Source organism: Bubalus bubalis, chromosome 11 (genome assembly GCF_019923935.1).
Source record: "Bubalus bubalis isolate 160015118507 breed Murrah chromosome 11, NDDB_SH_1, whole genome shotgun sequence".
Taxonomy (NCBI): domain Eukaryota; kingdom Metazoa; phylum Chordata; class Mammalia; order Artiodactyla; family Bovidae; genus Bubalus; species Bubalus bubalis.
In genome coordinates, this window is record NC_059167.1 from 81,362,497 (window position 1) to 81,383,119 (window position 20,623).

General features: G+C 39.4%; 1 protein-coding gene across 4 annotated transcripts in view; it reads left to right on the forward strand.

Moving 5' to 3' along the window:
• Positions 1–20,328, forward strand: part of RNF212B (ring finger protein 212B) — a 53,062-nt gene extending 32,734 nt beyond the window's left edge. For 3 of the 4 annotated variants that reach the window (XM_044925312.1, XM_006066468.3, XM_044925313.1), the window contains 11 exons: positions 5,389–5,504; positions 6,126–6,186; positions 6,853–6,881; positions 7,848–7,894; positions 8,126–8,168; positions 8,323–8,383; positions 8,736–8,784; positions 17,045–17,084; positions 17,384–17,484; positions 18,187–18,248; positions 20,101–20,230. In XM_044925312.1, coding sequence (XP_044781247.1) covers positions 5,389–5,504; positions 6,126–6,186; positions 6,853–6,881; positions 7,848–7,894; positions 8,126–8,168; positions 8,323–8,383; positions 8,736–8,784; positions 17,045–17,084; positions 17,384–17,484; positions 18,187–18,248; positions 20,101–20,166 — 675 coding nt within the window. In that variant the 3' untranslated portion in view covers positions 20,167–20,230. Of the gene's footprint in view, positions 1–5,388; positions 5,505–6,125; positions 6,187–6,852; positions 6,882–7,847; positions 7,895–8,125; positions 8,169–8,322; positions 8,384–8,735; positions 8,785–17,044; positions 17,085–17,383; positions 17,485–18,186; positions 18,249–20,100 lie in introns of all 4 variants that reach the window. The other variant, XM_044925314.2, reaches the window with a different exon arrangement.
• The last annotated feature ends 295 nt before the right edge of the window (positions 20,329–20,623 follow it).

Here is a 20,623-nt window from a genome sequence, read left to right on the forward strand (position 1 = left end):
ATAATTCCCTAATATTATCCATTAGTCAGTTAATATTCAATTTCCTCAGTGTCTCATAATTATTTTTTTTTTTCAGTTTTATTTATTTATTTATTTTTTACTTTACAATATTGTATTGGTTTTGCCATATATTGACATGAATCTGCCACGGGTATACATGTGTTCCCCATCCTGAACCCCCCTCCCACCTCCCTACCCATCCCATCCCTCTGGGTCATCCCAGTGCACAGAGCCCTGAGCACCCTGTATCATGCATCAAACCTGGACTGGCAGTTTGTTTCACATATGATAATATACATGTTTCAATGCCATTCTCCCAAATCATCCCATCCTCGCCCTCTCCCACAGAGTCCAAAAGACTGTTCTTTACATCTGTGTCTCTTTTGCTGTCTCACATATAGGGTTATCGTTACCATCTTTCTAAATTCCATATATATATGTGTTAGTATACTGTATTGGTGTTTTTCTTTCTGGCTTACTTCACTCTGTATAATAGGCTCCAGTTTCATCCACCTCATTAGAACTGATTCAAATGTATTCTTTTTAATGGCTGAGTAATACTCCATTGTGTATATGTACCACAGCTTTCTTATCCATTCATCTGCTGATGGACATCTAGGTTGCTTCCATGTCCTGGCTATTATAAACAGTGCTTCAGTGAACATTGGGGTACACATGTCTCTTTCAATTCTGGTTTCCTTGGTGTGTATGCCCAACAATAGGATTGCTGGGTCATATGGCAGTTCTATTTCCAGTTTTTTAAGGAATCTCCACACTGTTCTCCATAGTGGCTGTACTAGTTTGCATTCCCACCAACAGTGTAAGAGGGTTGCCTTTTCTCCACACCCTCTCCAGCATTTAGCGCTTGTAGATATATTCCTAAGTATTTTATTCTTTTCGTTGCAATGGTGAATGGAATTGTTTCCTTAATTTCTCTTTCTGTTTTCTCATTGTTAGTGTATAGGAATGCAAGGGATTTCTGTGTGTTGATTTTATATCCTACAGCTTTACTATATTCATTGATTAGCTCTGGTAATTTTCTGGTGGAGTCTTTAGGGTTTTCTATGTAGAGGCTCATGTCATCTGCAAACAGTGAGAGTTTTACTTCTTCTTTTCCAATCTGGATTCCTTTTATTTCTTTTTCTGCTCTGATTGCTGTGGCCAAAACTTCCAAAACTATGTTGAATAGTAGTGATGAGAGTGGGAACCCTTGTCTTGTTTTTGACTTTAGGGGAAATGCTTTCAATTTTTCACCATTGAGGATAATGTTTGCTGTGGGTTTGTCATATATAGCTTTTATTATGTTGAGGTATGTTCCTTCTATTCCTGCTTTCTGGAGGGTTTTTATCATAAATGAATGTTGAATTTTGTCAAAGGCTTTCTCTGCATCTATTGAGATAATCATATGTTTTTGTATTTCAATTTGTTAATGTGGTGTATTACATTGATTGATTTGTGGATCTTGAAGAATCTATGCATCCCTGGGATAAAGCTCAATTGGTCATGATGTATGATCTTTTTAATATGTTGTTGGATTCTGTTTGCTAGAATTTTGTTAAGGATTTTTGCATCTATGTTCATCAGTGATATTGGCCTGTAGTTTTCTTTTTTTGTGTGGCATTTTTGTCAGGTTTTGGTATTAGGGTGATGGTGGCCTCATAGAATGAGTTTGGAAGTTTACCTCAGTGTCTCATAATTATTTTAAAACTTTTAATTGGTTTCAATGAACTCTATATAACTGAGTTGACTATTTTGTCTCTTAAGGTTATTTTATACTGTAAGTTTCCTCTCGTTTCTTTTTTACTATTGTTGAAGAAAATGGTCTTTTGTGCTGTAAGGCTGTTCATAGCATGGATTTTGCACACTGTATCTACCTGGAGTCATTTAATATGTTTGTTTGTGCTCTATATTTTCTCTAAGTTAATAGTTATTTAGGCTTAATCAGAATCATTAAAGTTGAGGGGAGGGGATGAGACAAGACTACTTACAGCAGTGCTGTGTTCTACCAAGAGGTATGTAATGATTTTCTGTCTCTCATTTTGTGTGATGGTAGAAATTGATGAACTTTACATTGATTCATTAGTTCACTGAGTTGCAAGATGCTGATATTTTAATTCTGTCGTCTCATTTTTTTTTAGCTGAATACTTGGAAAGGATAAATTTACATTTCTCAACTATATGATTACCTTAAGATATAATTCAAACTTATGGGAATTCCCTGGTGGTCTGTTGGTTAAATTCTGAGCTTATACTGCAGGGGGAACTAAGGTCTAACATGCCACATGGCATGGCCAAAAAACAACAACAACAACACCACCTAAGACCTGTAGGTATTAAGGAACAAGGGAGTCAATTTCACCAAAGATGGATAAGGGAAACTAATAAATTTTGAGTACCTAAGATAGATAGTGAATTTACCAATTTTTTTTATATGAAAGTGAAAGTTGCTTAGTCGTGTTCGATTCTTTGCAACCCATGGACTACAGAGTCCATGGGATTCTCCTTGCCAGAATACTGGGATCTTCCCAACCCAGGGTTTGAACCTGGGTCTCCTGCATTGCGGGCAGATTCTTTACCAGCTCAGTCACCAGGGAAACCCAAGAATATTGGAGTGAGTAGCCTATCCCTTCTCCAGCCGATCTTCCTGACCCAGGAATCGAACCAGGGTCTCCCACATTGCAGGTGGATTGTTTACCAGCTGAGCTAAATTTATTTATTTGGCTGAGCCCAGGAGAAGGCACTGGCAACCCACTCCAGTATTCTTGCCTGGCAAATCGCATGGACGGAGGAGCCTAGTAGGCTGCAGTCCATGGGGTCGCTAAGGACTGAGTGACTTCACTTTTGCTTTTTACTTTCCTGCATTGGAGAAGGAAATGGCAACCCACTCTAGTATTCTTGCCTGGAGAATCCCAGGGATGGCAGAGCCTGGTGGGCTGCTGTCTATGGGGTCGCACAGAGTCGGACACGACTGAAGTGACTTAGCAGCAGCAGCAGCAGCAGCAGCAGTCTTAGTTGTGGCTCTTCGGATCTTTGATCTTCGTTGTGACATGCAAACTCTAAGTTGTGGCATGTGAAATCTAGTTCCCTCACCGGGGATTGAACCTGGGCTCCTTGCATTAGAAACGTGAAGTCTTAGCCACTGGACCAGCAGGGAAGTCCCTACCAATGCTTTTAAAGTAAATTTTTTAAACTTAGCAACTCTTGTACAAATATTCAAAGCATTAAAATTGCATGGGAATATAAATCTTCAACTAAAAAAAAAATGACATTTAAAAGTAAAAATTAGGGAAGCCATTATTTAGCATGCACACACACACACACACACACAAAGCTGGTCAAGCTACTATTCATTTCCAAAATACATTTTATGAGACAAAATGCAATTTTCAATTAAGGCAATAATATGCACACCCACATTGAATCATATGTCTTATCTTAAGAAACCAATGAGCTCACCTTTACTTCTGTATGGTGACTCTCTCAGTATCTTTCAGTGGTTTCTTCCTTACTTTTTCCAGCCTCTTGGCATTAACTGGATCTAATTCAGAACTGAAATTTAAAAAATACTCTACAGTAAACAAAAATTATGTCCCATGTTATCAATTCTAAAAGGAGTGGGAATCCAGAGCATGAGAAGACCATGATGCCTTTACCTGGTCCTAATATGAAGACACAGGAAAGGAATCTGAGTATTAAAGTAGGTAGTTCCATGCATTGTTCCAAGGAAATAAACAATATTTAACACTTGGCATTATACAGTGTTTAATGTTATCAACAGAACTACTTTTGTTACTATCTGCTCTGTTATTATATGAATAAAATTATCCCAACTATAAACAAGTAGGCAAAACTTGTCCTAAAGAATCTATAACCTTTGTATGAGGCTGAAGGATTTGAATGAGACAGAATAATGAATTTGCTCACATTTGAGATTTGTAAAATACTGAGATTCATTACTGAGTTTAGAATTTCCTTTAGTAGATATATTTGAAATAGATCAAACATTTGTACTCTAGCTTTGGGAAAAATCACTTGTTTTCTCCTCTAATTTTTTTTACTGATGGTTGTTTACTGAGTGATCTTTCTTTCTCTTGGAATGGTCAGATCTGAGGTTTGGGTGTTAGTTTTTTTGGGTAAGTATGTGAAGCAGGCCTACTTAGCCCTAGGCAAAAGGTTCCCCCAATAGTCTAGTCTTGTCCCCTGGAATTCCACAGTAGGGGAGGGTCTGTTCCCCCTTCACACAGGACTAGGGGAGGAGTAACCCGTCTAGAGAAAGACTTGGGCTTTCTTGGCCCAAGCCTGATGCTAACAATTTTATCAGAAACTGATCCCAAGAGTAGGTTAGGATGTTTGGGGTACTGTCTTTTGGCTATATATTATATCTACCTGTAGTATCTATTTCTTCCTAATCCTTTGCCGTTTTAGATGACTCTCAGGAGTGAGTGCCTTTTTTTCTGCTTCTGCGTTATTCACATTTTCTAAACTGAATATGTTTTTACTTTTATTGGAAATAATAACAATTTCAAAAATAGACTACAGTGAGTTCTTGTCTATATAGAATTAGTTTAGTTTGTTTTTGAGTAGAAAATTGAGTCTGGAGACTGTATAGATTCGGAAATAGAATTCTTTAGTAAGGTAGCAAAAGCAATTTGCAAATTAGACGAGAATGAAAAGTTTATGGCCAAAACTACCAGCTCTAGGAAGGAACTCAGACAAAGGGTTTATGGCTTGAATAGGTAGGAAACAGATGAGACATAAATACTGCTGTGTATTCAAAAGTACAGCCTGACAAAGCTAAAACGCTTTCTAAATATTAACTTTTGATCTGATTCAGTAATCCCATGATGGGCACATCAGTACATCAAATGGTGAATGAAAACAAAAGATAAAATTATTTGCCATGCCCAGAAATAATATTCAGGAAAAGTCATCTCCGTCTGTGTCTCTTTGCCGTCTACTGTAGCAGTATAAACAGCCTGGAAGTATCTCTATGTATCTTAGGGAAAGTAAATTGGTTACCAGTGCTCTCCAGTATCTAGGAATGTGGAAGCTGAGTCCAAACTAATTGTAAACAAGTAAGGTCAGAACCAATTCTAAACTTGGAAACTTTTTTTGTTGTTAGTTGTCACGCTTCTTGCTCATGATGAATGGTTATATTTTAAAAGGGTTTATCTGTGTCAGTATTCTCATTAAGATATTAGGAAGGTGTTATTCTGGAAATATAAAGCTTTGGCTTTCCCTAGTTTTGGGGAATCTCGAATTAGGTCAGATGCTCCAGAAGAAAACAATCAGTAATAGAGTATGAATTGAAGAATTCCTGTTTGTTGCTGGAAGTAAGGGGAAAGGAGTTATGAGGTTGTATGTCAAAGGCCTGTTTTTCCCTAGTAGGTGTGGAGTTTCCAGAAGAAACAAACAGATCTCCTCATCGCCTTTTATAAGCACAGAATTACAGAGTTAGAAGCAGCCATGCAGGAGTCACAGCAAACACTGACCAACCAGGACAAGTAAGTGACAAATCGGGTCACCCAAGAGCCCTTTCCAGAGAAGCTAGAGCCTGTATATCCTTATGGTTCCAAAGCCTGAACATTGCTTCATGTGTGTTTATGTTTGTCTTGGGTAAGTTCAGTACAGAATTTTGTTCCCTCAGTCTCCATTTTCTTTTTCTCTTTCTTCCCTCTTTATAGCTTTCCTCTTTTACTTCCATCTGTCAAAAACTGCTTCTTCAGAGAAATCAGACATGGCTTTTTCACAGTAATAATGATGGGAGATAGCATTTAAAATGTTACGTGTAGGAGGATGTGTTTTGGAAGTCTTAAGCTAAAAGATGGAATCCCTGACAGAAATGTTCAGACATCTTCAGGCCAGGGGTGCATGTGGAGAAGAGATGCAATTCTGTATAAAAGACTCTGAAACCATACCAAATGATGCTTATTTTCTCCACCTGGTTCTTCTCACCACCAAAACCCTGCCATTGCTGACCTGAATCACTAGGTCTCTGTCAGAATTATCTTGTATAGTGGCAAACATCTCTCTGGAAGCATTAACTAGATTTGATGGTAATAAAAACCAGGAATTTTTTTATTCCACTGACCTGCTGAAGCTCACCGTTTCCATCTTTTGCCTAGAGAGCTGTCAGTCTTAAGGAAAGAGAATGGAGAACTGAAGAAATTTCAAGCCATCATGAAGGTGAATAAAATAGATTTTCCATACTATTATTTTCTCCTCTATTTTGCCCATCTGTCTAGCTGACTGAATAGGATAGTTTTCCATGGCAGGTATTAATTGATAATGTTTGTAAAATAAACATAACTGTAGTAAATGGACAAGGCCACAGAAGACCTTGAAGGGATGAGAGGACAAAATTTAGCACAGTGGTAACCCATCTCGAACATCAGTGAATCATGACATGGCACATGGGGAAGCTCTTTTACAGAAGAGTTATCTGTTGTAACTTAAAATTTCTCTTCAAGAATCCCAAGGCACTCAAGACCCTTCTTCTCCATCAAACTCTATTTCCTAGACATTTCTCTCTTCCCAATAGTGTTCTTTGTGTTTATATAGCGTGCCTTTTGATCTTACTCTTATATTTTCCTTTCTCTCTCCATAGATTCTCTATATTTCTCCATGTATATCAGTCTTCAGGATTCCCAATGTGTTTTTGTGAAGAGAGACTAAAATTTTCTTCCCCTAAAGCTAAGTGTTTTTAAGGAAACACTGCAGCTGTTTTCTTCTATTGGAAATCTTAGTAACCACAACTAGAAGACATTGCAGCTTAGTTATCTGACAAGTAAGATCCATTGATGGGGACTCTTGAGCTAAAGCTTCCTTCACCCCCATTTTTTTCACCTACAGGAATCTCCAAGTTGGTACCAAGGAAGCAGGTCAGTTTTATCAGGCGCCATAGCTTCCCTCTTTGAAACTATCTATCCTTTCTTGACACTTGGCTCTAACTCTTATGTGGGCTCTGAGGTGGAGGAAATGGTTTATGGATTTATCTTTCACTTCTCCATGAAAGAGTTACTCACTGAAAAGCACTGATGTAAAATCTTGAATGCAGTGCTCACCCTTGACCGTCATCTTACGAAATTCTACTCATCCTTCAAAATTCAACTCATGTGTCATTTCCTCTGTCAAGACTACTAGGCAGAGTTAGATGTTCTATTATTCATTTGTTCAATAAATATTCATTAATTGCCTATTGTTTGTGATGTACTGTGTTAGGTGCTGGATGTACATCACCAGTTTTTCTAATTATAAATGTCTGTACCCTACCAATCATTAAATATTTTTAGTATCAGCTCTGTATTGATGGATTAAAAAAGCATGGCTGTTGATTCACAGAAGCTAAACTCTAATGTTCTAGCATACTCTGTACTTCTAATACACCCATTATTACATTTAACATTGCTTTTTTAATTGTCTCTACCACTAAGCCTCTCAAAAATAGAAACCACATTCTAGTTATCTTTGTAACCTCAGGATCTAAGATACATGAGCACTAAATAAATGCTTGTGGATAGATGGAAGAGGGGATGGAGGGAGTGAGGGAATGGTGGATGTGTAAATGGGTGGATAGATGTACATAAAGTTGAGAGTATCTGGTAAAGCACTAAGGGAAGGATGAAAGGACTTCAGAACTTCTATTACTGGGAATAGAGAAGTGGAGAAGATTTCATTTAGGGAATTGGAGAGCCAAGGAGATCCATATGGAAAACTTGCTTCCACTATGCTCAGGGAGGAGGCTATTATTTTTATAAATAAATGGTGTGATTGATCCTCTAAGGTGGCAGGCACTAAGTTCTGCTTACAGAGATTAGAACTGCCTTTGTTTTTTTTCTTCCTTGCAGGTTAAACACACCTCGACCAGTGGGCATCACTTCTCCATCTCAGTCAGGTAGAGACCGTGTTTTGCCCAAATATAACCGTGAGATAAATGAATATCCTTTTTCATAAACTATGAACCATAAGGAAGATAATTTCCTCTCAGAAAGTATAATGTGATTTTCCTATTATGTATGATATGGAAAGGCCAAACTCGCAGATACTGACTTGCAACAGACAGGCTAGGCAAAACAGGGCACACCATTAATGGCAACTTTTCATCCTCCGTTTTATTCCCTTTTAGTTACTCCACGACCCATTTCTCAGCATAGTAGCCAAGTGGTCAGGTGAGTAGAAAGCTACACAGAAACATTAAAACTGTTGGGAGAAGATGGAAGATGAAAGAAATGCCTAGATGTGGCTGAGATAGGGACTGAGGAGACTTTATAAAAGTTTAATACCAGCTTTATTTGCTTTTCGTTTTTGTTTCACTTCATACAGTCGGTCCTCCTCAGTGGAGTCTACCCCTTATAGAATGGCTGGCTTTAGTAACTTGGGACAAGTAAGTAATGTTTACATTGTCTTTCCAGACTGAGATTTCTAATGCTAAATGGAAGCCAAGATTAAAGCAAGAATATTAAACTGATTGGTTTTGGCATGAATTGTCTTTCTTTTGGCAATGCAGACCTGATATTAGAAGCAGACCTGATTCATAGCTTGGAATGAATAGAGGTGAAAATAGTGGGCCACATTAACAGTGTCCATCATGTTCATTTTGGAAGGATTAAAATGTGGGTCTTTCTTGGACCTGTGTACTACCCACTCTGGGAGAACAACATATTCTTCAATGTATACGTAGCATGAAATATGGAAGCCAGAGAATCAGGATATATTTCCTGTTATTTTTCCCTCAGGGAGCCAGAGGTCTTCAGGGAAGGAGCACTCCAAGGGATTCTTTTACTGGTAAGGGGGAGAAAAAAGTTTTAAGAAACCAACATATTCTGTAAAACTACCAGCAGATTTCGGGTTTTCTATGCATAATATAATGCCATTTTACTTCCTTTTTCTCTATACAGTGATCCCAGGTATCCAGACACTACTTTTGAATAATATTTCTGTTCTCAAACTGATAAGGAGAAAATTGAAACTTGAGTAATAGGAAGTCTTTGAAACCCTCTGGTCAGGAGATAGAACTTCTGAGTAATTGACTTCGGTTTTTTTTAATTGCCACAAGATGGCAGTAGAAGTTAGATCTAAAAGAAGATTAACTAGATATCAATTATGTTAGCCTGAAGAGTATCTGGCTTCTTCAATTCAGTTCAGTTCAGTTGCTCAGTCATGTCTGACTCTTTGAGACTCCATGAACTGCAGCACACCAGGCCTCCCTGTCCATCACCAACTCCCGGAGTCTACCCAAACCCATGTCCATTGAGTTGGTGATACCATCCAACCATCTCCTCCTCTGTCGTCCCCTTCTCCTCCTGCCCTCAATCTTTCCCAGCATCGGGGTCTTTTCCAATGAATCAGCTCTTCACATCAGGTGGCCAAAGTATTGGAGTTTCAGCTTCAACATCAGTCCTTCCAATGAACACCCAGGAATGATCTTCCTTACGATGGACTGGTTGGATCTCTCAAGGATCTCTCAAGAGTCTTCTCCAACACCACAGTTCAAAACCATCAGTTCTTCGGCGCTCAGCTTTCTTTATAGTCCAACTCTCACATCCATACATGACTACTGGAAAAACAGTAGCCTTGACTAGACTATGTCTCTGCTTTTTAATATGCTGTCTAGGTTGGTCATAGGTTGGTCATAACTTTCCTTCCAAGGAGTAAGTGTCTTTTAATTTCATGGCTACAATCGCCATCTTCAGTAATTTTGGAGCCCCTCAAAAATAAACTCAGCCACTGTTTCCACTGTTTCCCCATCTATTTGCCATGAAGTGACGGGACCTGATACCATGATCTTAGTTTTCTGAATGTTGAGCTTTAAGCCAACTTTTTCACTCTCCTCTTTCACTTTCATCCAGAGGCTTTTTAGTTCTTCTTCACTTTTTGCCATAAGGGTGGTGTCATCTGCATATCTGAGGTTATTGATATTTCTCCCGGCAATCTTGATTCCAGCCTGTGCTTCTTCCAGCCCAGCGTTTCTCATGATGTACTCTGCATAGAAGTTAAATAAGCAGGGTGACAATATACAGCCTTGACATACTCCTTTTCCTATTTGGAACCAGTCTGCTGTTCCATGTTCAGTTCTAACTGTTGCTTCCTGACCTGCATACAGGTTTCTCAAGAGGCAGGTCAGATGGTCTGGTATTCCCATCTCTTTCAGAATTTTCCACAGTTTATTGTGATTCACACAGTCAAAGGCTTTGGCATAGTCAATAAAGCAGAAATAGATATTTTTCTGAAACTCTCTTGCTTTTTCGATGATCCAGCGGACGTTGGCAATTTGGTTTCTGGTTCCTCTGCCTTTTCGAAAACCAGCTTGAACATCTGGAAGTTCACGGTTCACGTATTGCTGAAGTGTGGCTTGGAGAATTTTGAGCATTACTTTACTAGTGTGTGAGATGAGTGCAATTGTGCGGTAGTTTGAGCATTCTTTGGCATTGCCTTTCTTTGGGATTGGAATGAAAACTGACCTTTTGCAGTCCTGTGGCCACTGCTGAGTTTTCCAAATTTGCTGGCATATTGGGTGCAGCATTTTCCCAGCATCATCTTTTAGGATTTGAAATAGCTCAACTGCAATTCCATCACCTCCACTAGCTTTGTTCATAGTGATGCTTCCTAAGGCCCACTTGACTTCACATGCCAGGATGTCTGGCTCTAGATGAGTGATCACACCAACGTGATTATCTGGGATTATCTGGTAACGATCTTTTTTGTACAGTTCTTCTGTGTATTCTTGCCACCTCTTCTTAATATCTTCTGCTTCTGTTAGGTCCATACCTTTTCTGTCCTTTATCGAGCCCATCTTTGCATGAAATGTTCCCTTCGTATCTCTAATTTTCTTGAAGAGATCTCTAGTCTTTCCCATTCTATTGTTTCCCTCTATTTTCATTGATTGCTGAGGAAGGCTTTCTTATCTCTCCTTACTATTCTCTGGAACTCCACATTCAAATGGGTATATCTTTTCTTTTCTCCTTTGGTTTTGCTTTTTTTCATAGCTATTTGTAAGGCCTCCTCAGACAGCCATTTTGCTTTTTTGCATTTCTTTTTCTTGGAGATGGTCTTGATCCCTGTCTCCTGTACAATGTCACGAACCTCAGTCCATAGTTCATCAGGCACTCTGTCTAGCAGATCTAGTCCCTTAAATCTATTTCACACTTCCACTGTATAATCATAAGGGATTTGTTTTAGGTCATACCTAAATGGTCTAGTGGTTTTCCCCACTTTCTTCAATTTAAGTATGAATTTGGCAATAAGGAGTTCATAATCTGAGCTACAGTCAGCTCCCGGTCTTGTTTTTGCTGACTGTATAGAGCTTCTCCATCTTTGGCTGCAAAGAATATAATCAATCTGATTTCAGTGTTGGCTATCTGGTGATGTCCATGTATAGAGTCTTCTCCTGTGTTTTTGGAAGAGGGTGTTTGCTATGACCAGTGCGTTCTCTTGGCAAAACTCTATTAGCCTTTGCCCTGCTTCATTCTGTACTCCAAAGCTAAATTTGCCTGTTACTCCAGGTGTTTCTTGACTTCCTACTTTCGCATTCCAGTCCCTTATAATGAAAAGGACATCTTTTTTGGGTGTTAGTTGTAAAGGTCTTGTAGGTCTTCATAAAACCGTTCAACTTCAGCTTCTTCAGTGTTACTGGTTGGGGCATAGACTTGGATTACCGTGATATTGAATGGTTTGCTTTTGAAATGAACAGAGATCATTCTGTCGTTTCGGAGATTGCATCCAGCTACTGCATTTCAGAGTCTTTTGTTGACTATGATGGCTACTCCATTTCTTCTAAGGGATTCCTGCCCACAGTAGTAGAGATATATATAGGTCATCTGAGTTAAATTCACCCATTCTAGTCCATTTTAGTTTGCTGATTCCCAGAATGTCGACATTCACTCTTGCCATCCTCTGTTTGACCACTTCCAATTTGCCTTGATTCATGGACCTAACGTTCCAGGTTCCTATACAATATTGCTCTTTACAGCATCGGACCTTGCTTCTATCACCAGTCACATCCACAACTGGATATTGTTTTTGCTTTGGCTCCATCCCTTCATTCTTTCTGGAGTTATTTCTCCACTGATCTCCAGTAGCATATTGGGCACCTACTGACCTTGGGAATTCCTCTTTCAGTATCCTATCTTTTTGCCTTTTCATACTGTTCATGGGGTTCTCAAGGCAAGAATACTGAAGTGGTTTGCCATTCCCTTCTCCAGTGGACCACATTCTGTCAGACCTCTCCACCATGACCCGGCTGTCTTGGGTGGTCCCACACGGCCTGGCTTAGTTTCATTGAGTTAGACAAGGCTGTGGTCCATGTAATCAGACATAAAAATATTGCAGAGAAGAAATACTCTGCAAAACTCCAACTTAATTTCTTGTCTCTTTCCCCTTAGAACTAGTATTCTTACTACTGTTTTTTAAGACATTAGTCAGTCCATAGAGAATACTTAGCAGAGAGGATTTCCCTTTCTTTCCCAAGAGGCAATTTTTAAATTCACAGATCTCTTCCTGAAATAGCCATTTTTGAAATTCACCAAATAGTCTTCCTCTGATTCTTTCATACTCACCCCTTTGAAGAGTAGGTGTTTTAGCCTATTTCTGTCAAGTTAGTAATACTCTCTTTTATTCCTGATTTTAGTTATTTAAGGCTATCTTTTTTTCTTGGACAACCTGGCTAAAGATTAGTCAAATGTTTTAAACAACTCTAAGAGGGAAGTTTTAAAAATTTGTTATTGAACTATAGTTGATTTATAATATCATGTAAGTTTGAGGTTTACAGCACAGCGATATATGTATATGTATTTCAGATTCTTTTCCATTTAGGTTATTGTATAATATGAGTATAGTCCCCTGTGCTATACAGTAGGTCCTTGTTGGTAATCTATTTTAACTAACTATACATAGGAAAATCCATGGACGGAGGAGCCTGGTGGGCTGCAGTCCATGGGGTCGCTAAGAGTCAGACACGACTGAGCGACTTCACTTTCACTTTTAACTTTCATGCATTGGAGAAGGAAATGGCAACCCACTCCAGTGTTCTTTCCTGGAGAATCCAAGGGACAGGGAAGCCTGGTGGGCTGCCGTCTATGGGGTCGCACAGAGTCAGACACGAATGAAACAACTTAGCAGCAGCAGCAGTATACATAGTAGTGTGTATATGTTAGTCCCAGCCTCCTAATTTATCCCTTCCATTACCCCCCCAGGATTAGTGAATTTTGTTGATTGTTTCAAAGAACCAACTTTTGGTTGTCTTGATTTTTCTCTATTATTTTTCTATTCTCTATTTCCTTGATTTCTGCTCTCATCTTTTTCTTTCCTTCTGCTTTTGGGTTTAGTTCTTCTTGTTTCTTAAAGTGGAAGGTTTCATTGTTGACTTGAGATCTACTTTTTTAATATAGATGATTACAGTTATGTTTCACTCTGAGCAATGCTTTAACTGAATCTTTCAAGGTTTAGTATATTGTGTTTTTGTTTTCATTCATCTCAAAGTATTTTCTAACTTCTGTGATTTTTTTTTTCTTTGATCCATTAGTTATTTAGCAGTGTTGATTATCCATATAATTGTTAATTTCCCAAATTTCCTCCTGTTTTTTATTTTAATTTCATTTCACTGTTGGACAACATATTTTGTATGATTTAGATCCATTTAACTGTATGGCCTAAAGCATTGTGTATCCTGGGGAATGTTCCAGGTACACTTGAAAAGAGCGTATATTCTGCTGTTGTTGGATGGAGTGTTCTATAGATGTCTGTTAATTTAGTTGGTATATAGTGTTGTTGTGTTTTAAAAAATATTTAAAACAGATCTTAGCTGTGTTGTGGCATGCAGGATCTTTCATTGTGGTTTCTCTCTGGTTGTGGCTTGCGCTCCAGAGTGTAGGCTCTGCAGTTATAACACATGGGCTTAGCTGCCCCACAGCATGTAGGATCTTAGTTCTCTGACCAGGGATCAAACTTGTTTCCCCTGCATTGGAGAGCAGATTTTTAACCACTGGACCACCAGGAAAGTCCTTACAATGTTGTTTAAATCTTCTATTTTCTTGCTGAACTTGTCTAGTTGTTTTATCCATTATCAAGGAGTATCTTAATTTCTCCTTCATTTTTGAAAGATAGTTTTGCTGGATTTAAAACTTTTGGTTGACATTGTTTCATTTAGCATTTTGAATATGTTATCCTCCTGTGTTCTGGCCTCCATAGTTTCTGAAGAGAAATCAGTGCCAGTTTTATTGAGAATCCCTTGCATGTGATAAATGGCTTCTCTTTTGCTGCTTTCAAGGTTCCTCTTCTTTCTTTTTTTTTTTGTCTTTAGCTTTCAACAGTTTATGATGCATCCAGGTATGGATCTCTTTGATTTATCATCTTTGGGATTTATTGAGCTTCTTGGATGCATAGATTAATATTTTCATCATTTTGGGAAGTTGTCAGCCCTTATATCTTCAGATAATTCTCTCTGCCCCTTGTCCTCTCTGTTTTCCTTTTGGAACTCCCATTTGTTTGTGCTGGTATGCTTGATGGTATTTCATCAAGTTCTCTGAGGCTCTGTTCATTATTCGTCATTACTTTTTATTTCTCTTCCTCAAACTGGATAATCTTAATTGATTTAGCTTCAAATTTGCTGATTCTTTCTTCTGCCTGCTCATATCTGTAGTGCAGTTTACATTTTAGTTAACTTTACTTATCAATTCCAGAATTTATATTTACTTAGTATTCTCTATTTGGTGAGACCATTGTCATACTTTCATTTAGTGCTCTAGACATGGTTTTCTTTAGTTATCTGAATATGTTTAAAATAGTTGGTTTAAAGGCTTTCTCTTAAAAGTCTAATGTATCTGTGTGTGCATGCATGTGTGTGCTAAGTCACTTCAGTTGTGTCCAACTCTTTGCAGCCCATGGACTAGCTATGGACTGTAGCCCACCAGGCTCCTCTGTCCATGGGATTCTCCAGGCAAGAAAACTGGAGTGGGTTGCCATGCCCTCCTAATGTATCTGCTGCTGCTAAGTTGCTTCAGTTGTGTCCGACTCTGTGTGACCCCGTAGACGGCATCCCACCAGGCTCCCCCGTCCCTGGGATTCTCCAGGCAAGAACACTGGAGTGAGTTGCCATTTCCTTCTTCAGTGCATGAAAGTGAAAAGTGAAAATGGAGCCGCTCAGTTGTGTCCGACTCTTAGCAACCCCATGGACTGCAGCCTACCAGGCTCCTCTGTCCATGGGATTTCCCAGGCAAGAGTACTGGAGTGGGTTGCTGTTGCCTTCTCCACCTAATATATCTAGGCTTCCTCAAAGACAGTTTCTACAGCTTTTTTCCTTTACTTTATATATGTTCTACTTTCTTGTTTCTTTCATGCCTTATAATTGTTGAAAACTAGACAGCTAAATAGGAGAAGGCAATGGCACCGCACTCCAGTACTCTTGCCTGGAGAATCCCATGGATGGAGGAGCCTGGTGGGCTGCAGTCCATGGGGTCGCTAAGAGTCGGACATGACTGAGCGACTTCACTTTCACTTTTCACTTTAATGCATTGGAGAAGGCAATGGCAACCCACTCCAGTGTTCTTGCCTGGAGAATCCCAGGGACGGGGGAGCCTGGTGGGATGCCATCTATGGGGTCACGCAGAGTCAGACACGACTGAAGCGACTTAGCAGCAGCAGGAGACAGCTAAATAATATAACATGGCAACTCTAAGAATCAGATACTTCCTCCCCTCCCAAAGTTTGTTGTTGTTGTTTGTCATTGTTTGTTTAGTGACTTTCTAAAACTAATTCTATAAAATCTGTTTTCTTTGTCATATGTGGCCACTGAAGTCTCTTTTCAGTTAGCTTAGTGGTCAGCTAATGATTGGACAGAGATTTCTTTAAACACCTGATACCAATGAATCTCTCAGTGTGTGCTGAAGGACTTATATTGAGGTGCACTTTCAACACTCAGGCAGTTGACTCCTGTGCCATAGCCTTCCCTTTCTGCTTGTGTGACCTCTACGTAAGCCCAAGATGACAGCTTAGGGTCTTTTTAGGTCTTTCCTGAGCATGCATATAGCCCTGTGCACATGGCCTTGATTCCCAAGAACCTGTTGTTCCTTTTCAAAGTCCCTGAAGACAACTCATTCCATAGCTTTTCTTTTGATGCTTTTTGATTAGCCTTTTATTTGTTCTAATTGATAGTCACCTCAGGCAGCTTAAACATATACCTCTAATTGTTTGCAACAAACACTCGTGGGGAAAAGGCTTTTCCCACTTGGTGAACTCTAAACTCCAAGTCCTGGTAAGTTTGGCACTTTGTTGTGGTTCAGTTGCTAAGTCATAAACTCTTTACGACCTCATGGACTACAGCACGCCAGTTTGGCACCAAGTCAGGTCAAATAAAGGCAGCCTTGCAAGTGAAGTCTTCCAGTGAACTGCTAGACAGGTGAAGTAATGACAGTTTTCTGGGATGAGGTTTTGAAAGAGTTCTGACCCCATTCCATCCCCTATGATGATGGCCAGACTGTTGGTTTTCAATGCTTCCACTGAGCTGGAGAGGGAAAAGTGGGACTAGGGCAAGTTAAAATGTCACAAAGCTCACTGTTCTTACTCACATTCAGTTATTTTTCTGGAATAAACTTTCCCCAGATTGTTAAAAACCACTTGTTAATTTCCAGAATTCTGAAAAAAGTCCACTCTGACCATTTTTGCCAGATTTCTCATTCCTTTTATGGAGAGACTCTGTGGAGGTCCTTACTCTGCCATTTTTACTGATGTCACCAATTTAACGACACATTGTGTTTAGACATTCTTTCTGGTAATCTTCAACTTAGAGGGGAAATCAAGGCACAGATACATTGGAGCACATCAGGGCAGTGTGCTCATGATCCTGGCCTACAAACTCATGAAAGGGAAAAGACAGTTTCATAGTGATCTGCTGCTAGGTGATCTGTGGGCTTTTTCACTTGCCTTGAGCCCCAAAGCCTAACATATATGCTGAAAATCTTTGATCCCCAGTTCCTTTGCCCTGGGCCCCAGAATATCTGGATCTCTTCTCAGTTCATGGATTATCTCACAGACTCGTTTTTATGCTTTCCAGTAACGCCTTCACCAGCTTCTACTCACAGCCTATCTTATAGGTAAGTAACAGTGTGTTTCCTTTCACTTGACATCTGTTCCCACTGACATTCTGCTGGCAGCCCTGGAGTTATTATCTCCACTGACCTGTACTACTGAAATTTATAATCTACCTTGTAAACAAAAGAGAAGATTGAATAGTACTGTGTCTAATACACATCTAAATTATTTATTTGTATTCTCAGTTGCAAGCAGGGGATTTATTTCCTGTATGGCTTAAATGTGTAGGCTCTTCCTTTACACGTGCCTTTTACTTTAACTTTTCCTTTTTTCTGTTGATGCTCTTGTTTCCCCTCTTTAGAGCTTCATCTACCTCCTCTGGACAGGGGGTCTTTGCTTTCAGACCGTCTCTAAATAGTGGGGATTCAGGTCACACAAGAGTCTTCACCCCTAATAATTCAGGTAAGTTAATTTAACATTCCTAAAGAAGTTCAACTTCAACTATTGACATATATACTAAAATGACGATTTCAAGGTGAAAAGAAGTTGAGATTTTTTTACATGCTATTCTAGACCCTGGAAAAGCATTGTCTCAAGTTGTACTCCTTAATTTTCTTTAAGACCATTTCCTTCACTTTGGATTGTGAAGGCAGGCTTTGGATTGTGCCTAATTTTCACTCATCTTATCCCTTATACTGGTCTGCTATAATATTTAACCAGAAGATTGGCCTGTAATATTAAACTGGCTTTTTTTTTTTTTTCTATTGCTTTTGCGATCCCTATGTTGGAACACTGCTGGGAGCTCAGTGCTCAGTGAAAATGATAAACCAGCATCTTTTTTCTCATGTTTTCCAAGATACTTTTGCTACCAGTCCTTGCGATAAGGGTCTGTCATCTTCCATAGCTCACCAAAATCTTGATATTGTCTTTACGTCTTTCTATTCATAGTTAAATTCAAATCTCAGACCTCCATGTCAATACCCCATCCTGAAAGGAAAATAATGGGCATTATAACTCACCTCTTGAGTTACTTAGCTAACAGCCTTTTCTCTTCTGAGTAGTGTACTACAGATTAAGAACCACTTATTTAACCTGATCCATCAATAACAATACTGAGGAAATACCCCAGGAAGTTATCTTTCATCATTCCATTCCATCCTTAAGGTCAGAGGCAGAACAGAACCACACTGGAGAGCCTTCCTAGTTTCCAGCTACCAGTCCTACAGGTGAGCCAGTCTAAGTTGTCCGCACATGAAAACCTCAGTTAGGCCTGCACACTAAAGGCCTCATTCTGGTGTCTTGTTAAGGTGATAAAATGTAACCAGTGAAGAGGGAGGTAGATTTCAAGTGTGGTAATTTTTCAGAGTGGTTTTAGTTTCAAAGATTCTATTCTACTGTCAGAGTAGCCTCCTGGTTTGGGGTTTAAAAATTAGGTCACAGTTGTTGTTCAGTCGCTAGGTCATGTTTGGCTCTTTGCGACCCCATGAACTGTAGACTGCCAGGCTCCTCTGTCCATGGGATTTCCCAGGTAAGAGCACTGGAGTGGGTTGCCATTTCCTTCTCCAGGGGATCTTCCTGACCCAGGGATCGAACCTTTGTCTCCAGCATTGTCAGGTGGATTCCTTACTGCAAGGCTTTAAACTGAGAGGTCTTGGCCACGGTGAACCTAATAAGTATGCTAACACAAATAACATTCCCCAAAGTTTCACAGATAAAGATTTTCAGTGGAATATATCTTTTGGATAGAGATACTGAATGAACTAGGGAAAGCCATTTTCATTTCTCCAGAGAGAACTAGAATAATGTTTTGTAAATTTGTGAAACTATGATTCTGATCCAGAAAACAAGAGGAAAAGGGCATGGGAACAAGAAGAATGGTTTGTAAGGAGCTGTAAGTTTACTTTTAAGTCTTGGATTTTTGAGAATATTTAGACCAAGCTCCTGGTGACCTACTAAAGGTAGGTAAATATTTTGCTCTCAGACTTCAAAATGCCCTTTATTTCATCAGCAAGAAATTAGGGTCTAAGCCTTAAAAGGCAACACTGGGGGAAACAACATCCCTCTGTGTGTGTGCATGCTAAGTAGCTTCTGTTGTGTTGGATTCTTTACGACCCTACGGACTGAGAGCCTGCCAGGTTCCTCTGTCCATTGGATTCCCGAGGCAGGAATACTGGAGTGGGTTGCCATGCCCTCCTCCAGGGTATCTTCCTAACCCAGGGATTGAACCCACGTCTCCTGTGGCTCCTGCCTTGCAGGCAGATTCTTTACTGCTGACCCACCAGGGAAGGCCCTCTAAGATCCTTGTAAATGGAGGGATTAACCTACAGGTGAATAAAAGACTTGAGACATATAAACCATCTGCAAGTAAATGTTCTTCAGTTGGATCTCGATTGGAGTACACTTTATAAAACCATTTTATGAGACAGTTGAGGAAAACTGAATATTTAGTGGACATTTGATTAAAGAGCTTTTAATGGGTTTTTTTTGGTAGGCATGATGCTATTGTGGTTGTTTTTTAAAAGTCTGTCTTAAAAATTTTTCTATCTTTTGGAGATGCATACTAAAATATTTATGGATAGAAAGTTAAATGATTATCCTAGTTTTGCTTTAGCTTCATCTAGTGGAGCAGGGCAGTGGGAGGGAGCAGAAATCAAAGAAAATTTGCCATGAGTTAACTGTTGAAGTTGGGTGATGGGTACGTGTGAATTCATTATATTACTGTTTTTGTATTAAGAGTTATTGAAGAAAGTACCACTTACCCAGAGACATAATTCTGCCTCCCTGGTCATGGTCTCTGGGTATGGTAGTCATGTTCCAGCTTTCCCCAGTTTGATTTCAGAAATATTCTGCCTTATCACCATAAACCAACTGAAACATTCCAGTTTCATAAGTGGCGACATAGCCTTTGTCACACTGGATGTATCAAATCTTATAAGTTTTCTTGCCATGGAAAAATCTATGGGGAAGCAACAGCAATGGTTTACTGTCATGCTAAACTTCATATAATGACTTAAAAGGGCCTTACTTGCCCTTTTTTATTATAAACGCCCTTAACTGCCTTCCTGTCCTGTGCTGCAGAATCTCTACCGACAGAGGCAGATGGGATTAGCCAGAGGGAGAGAAGCATGGAACACTCCCAGATAGACCACCTTCAAGGTCTCACCTATGCATACTGCTGAAGTATGGACAGAGGCACCTCATACTCACTTAGGTGTGATGCCCTTGGAAAATGTACCCCTGCCCACACCCCTGTTTCATTGTGTACTTTCTCTCTCTCAGTTGTTACCCTATACCTGCTGTATTACTTCCTATGAAAGTGATCAGGTCAGTCCTTCAGGAAGATGTTTACTGTCTCTCTCACAGGATACAGATAGCTCTCTTATTTCCTGAAACTTGAAACAAAGGTTATAAAAACAATTCTTGGCATCATTGGGGTGGTGTGGGGTGATATACTTATTAACCATGTTTTATTTCTGGATTTCACTTTTTAGCTTTGTATATATTCTCCCATTGTCAGTGTTAACAAGCAATAACTCTGTTCCTTGGCCTATTATAATTTTTCTATTTCCCTATTGTTTCCTCTGTACCTAGATACTGTTAA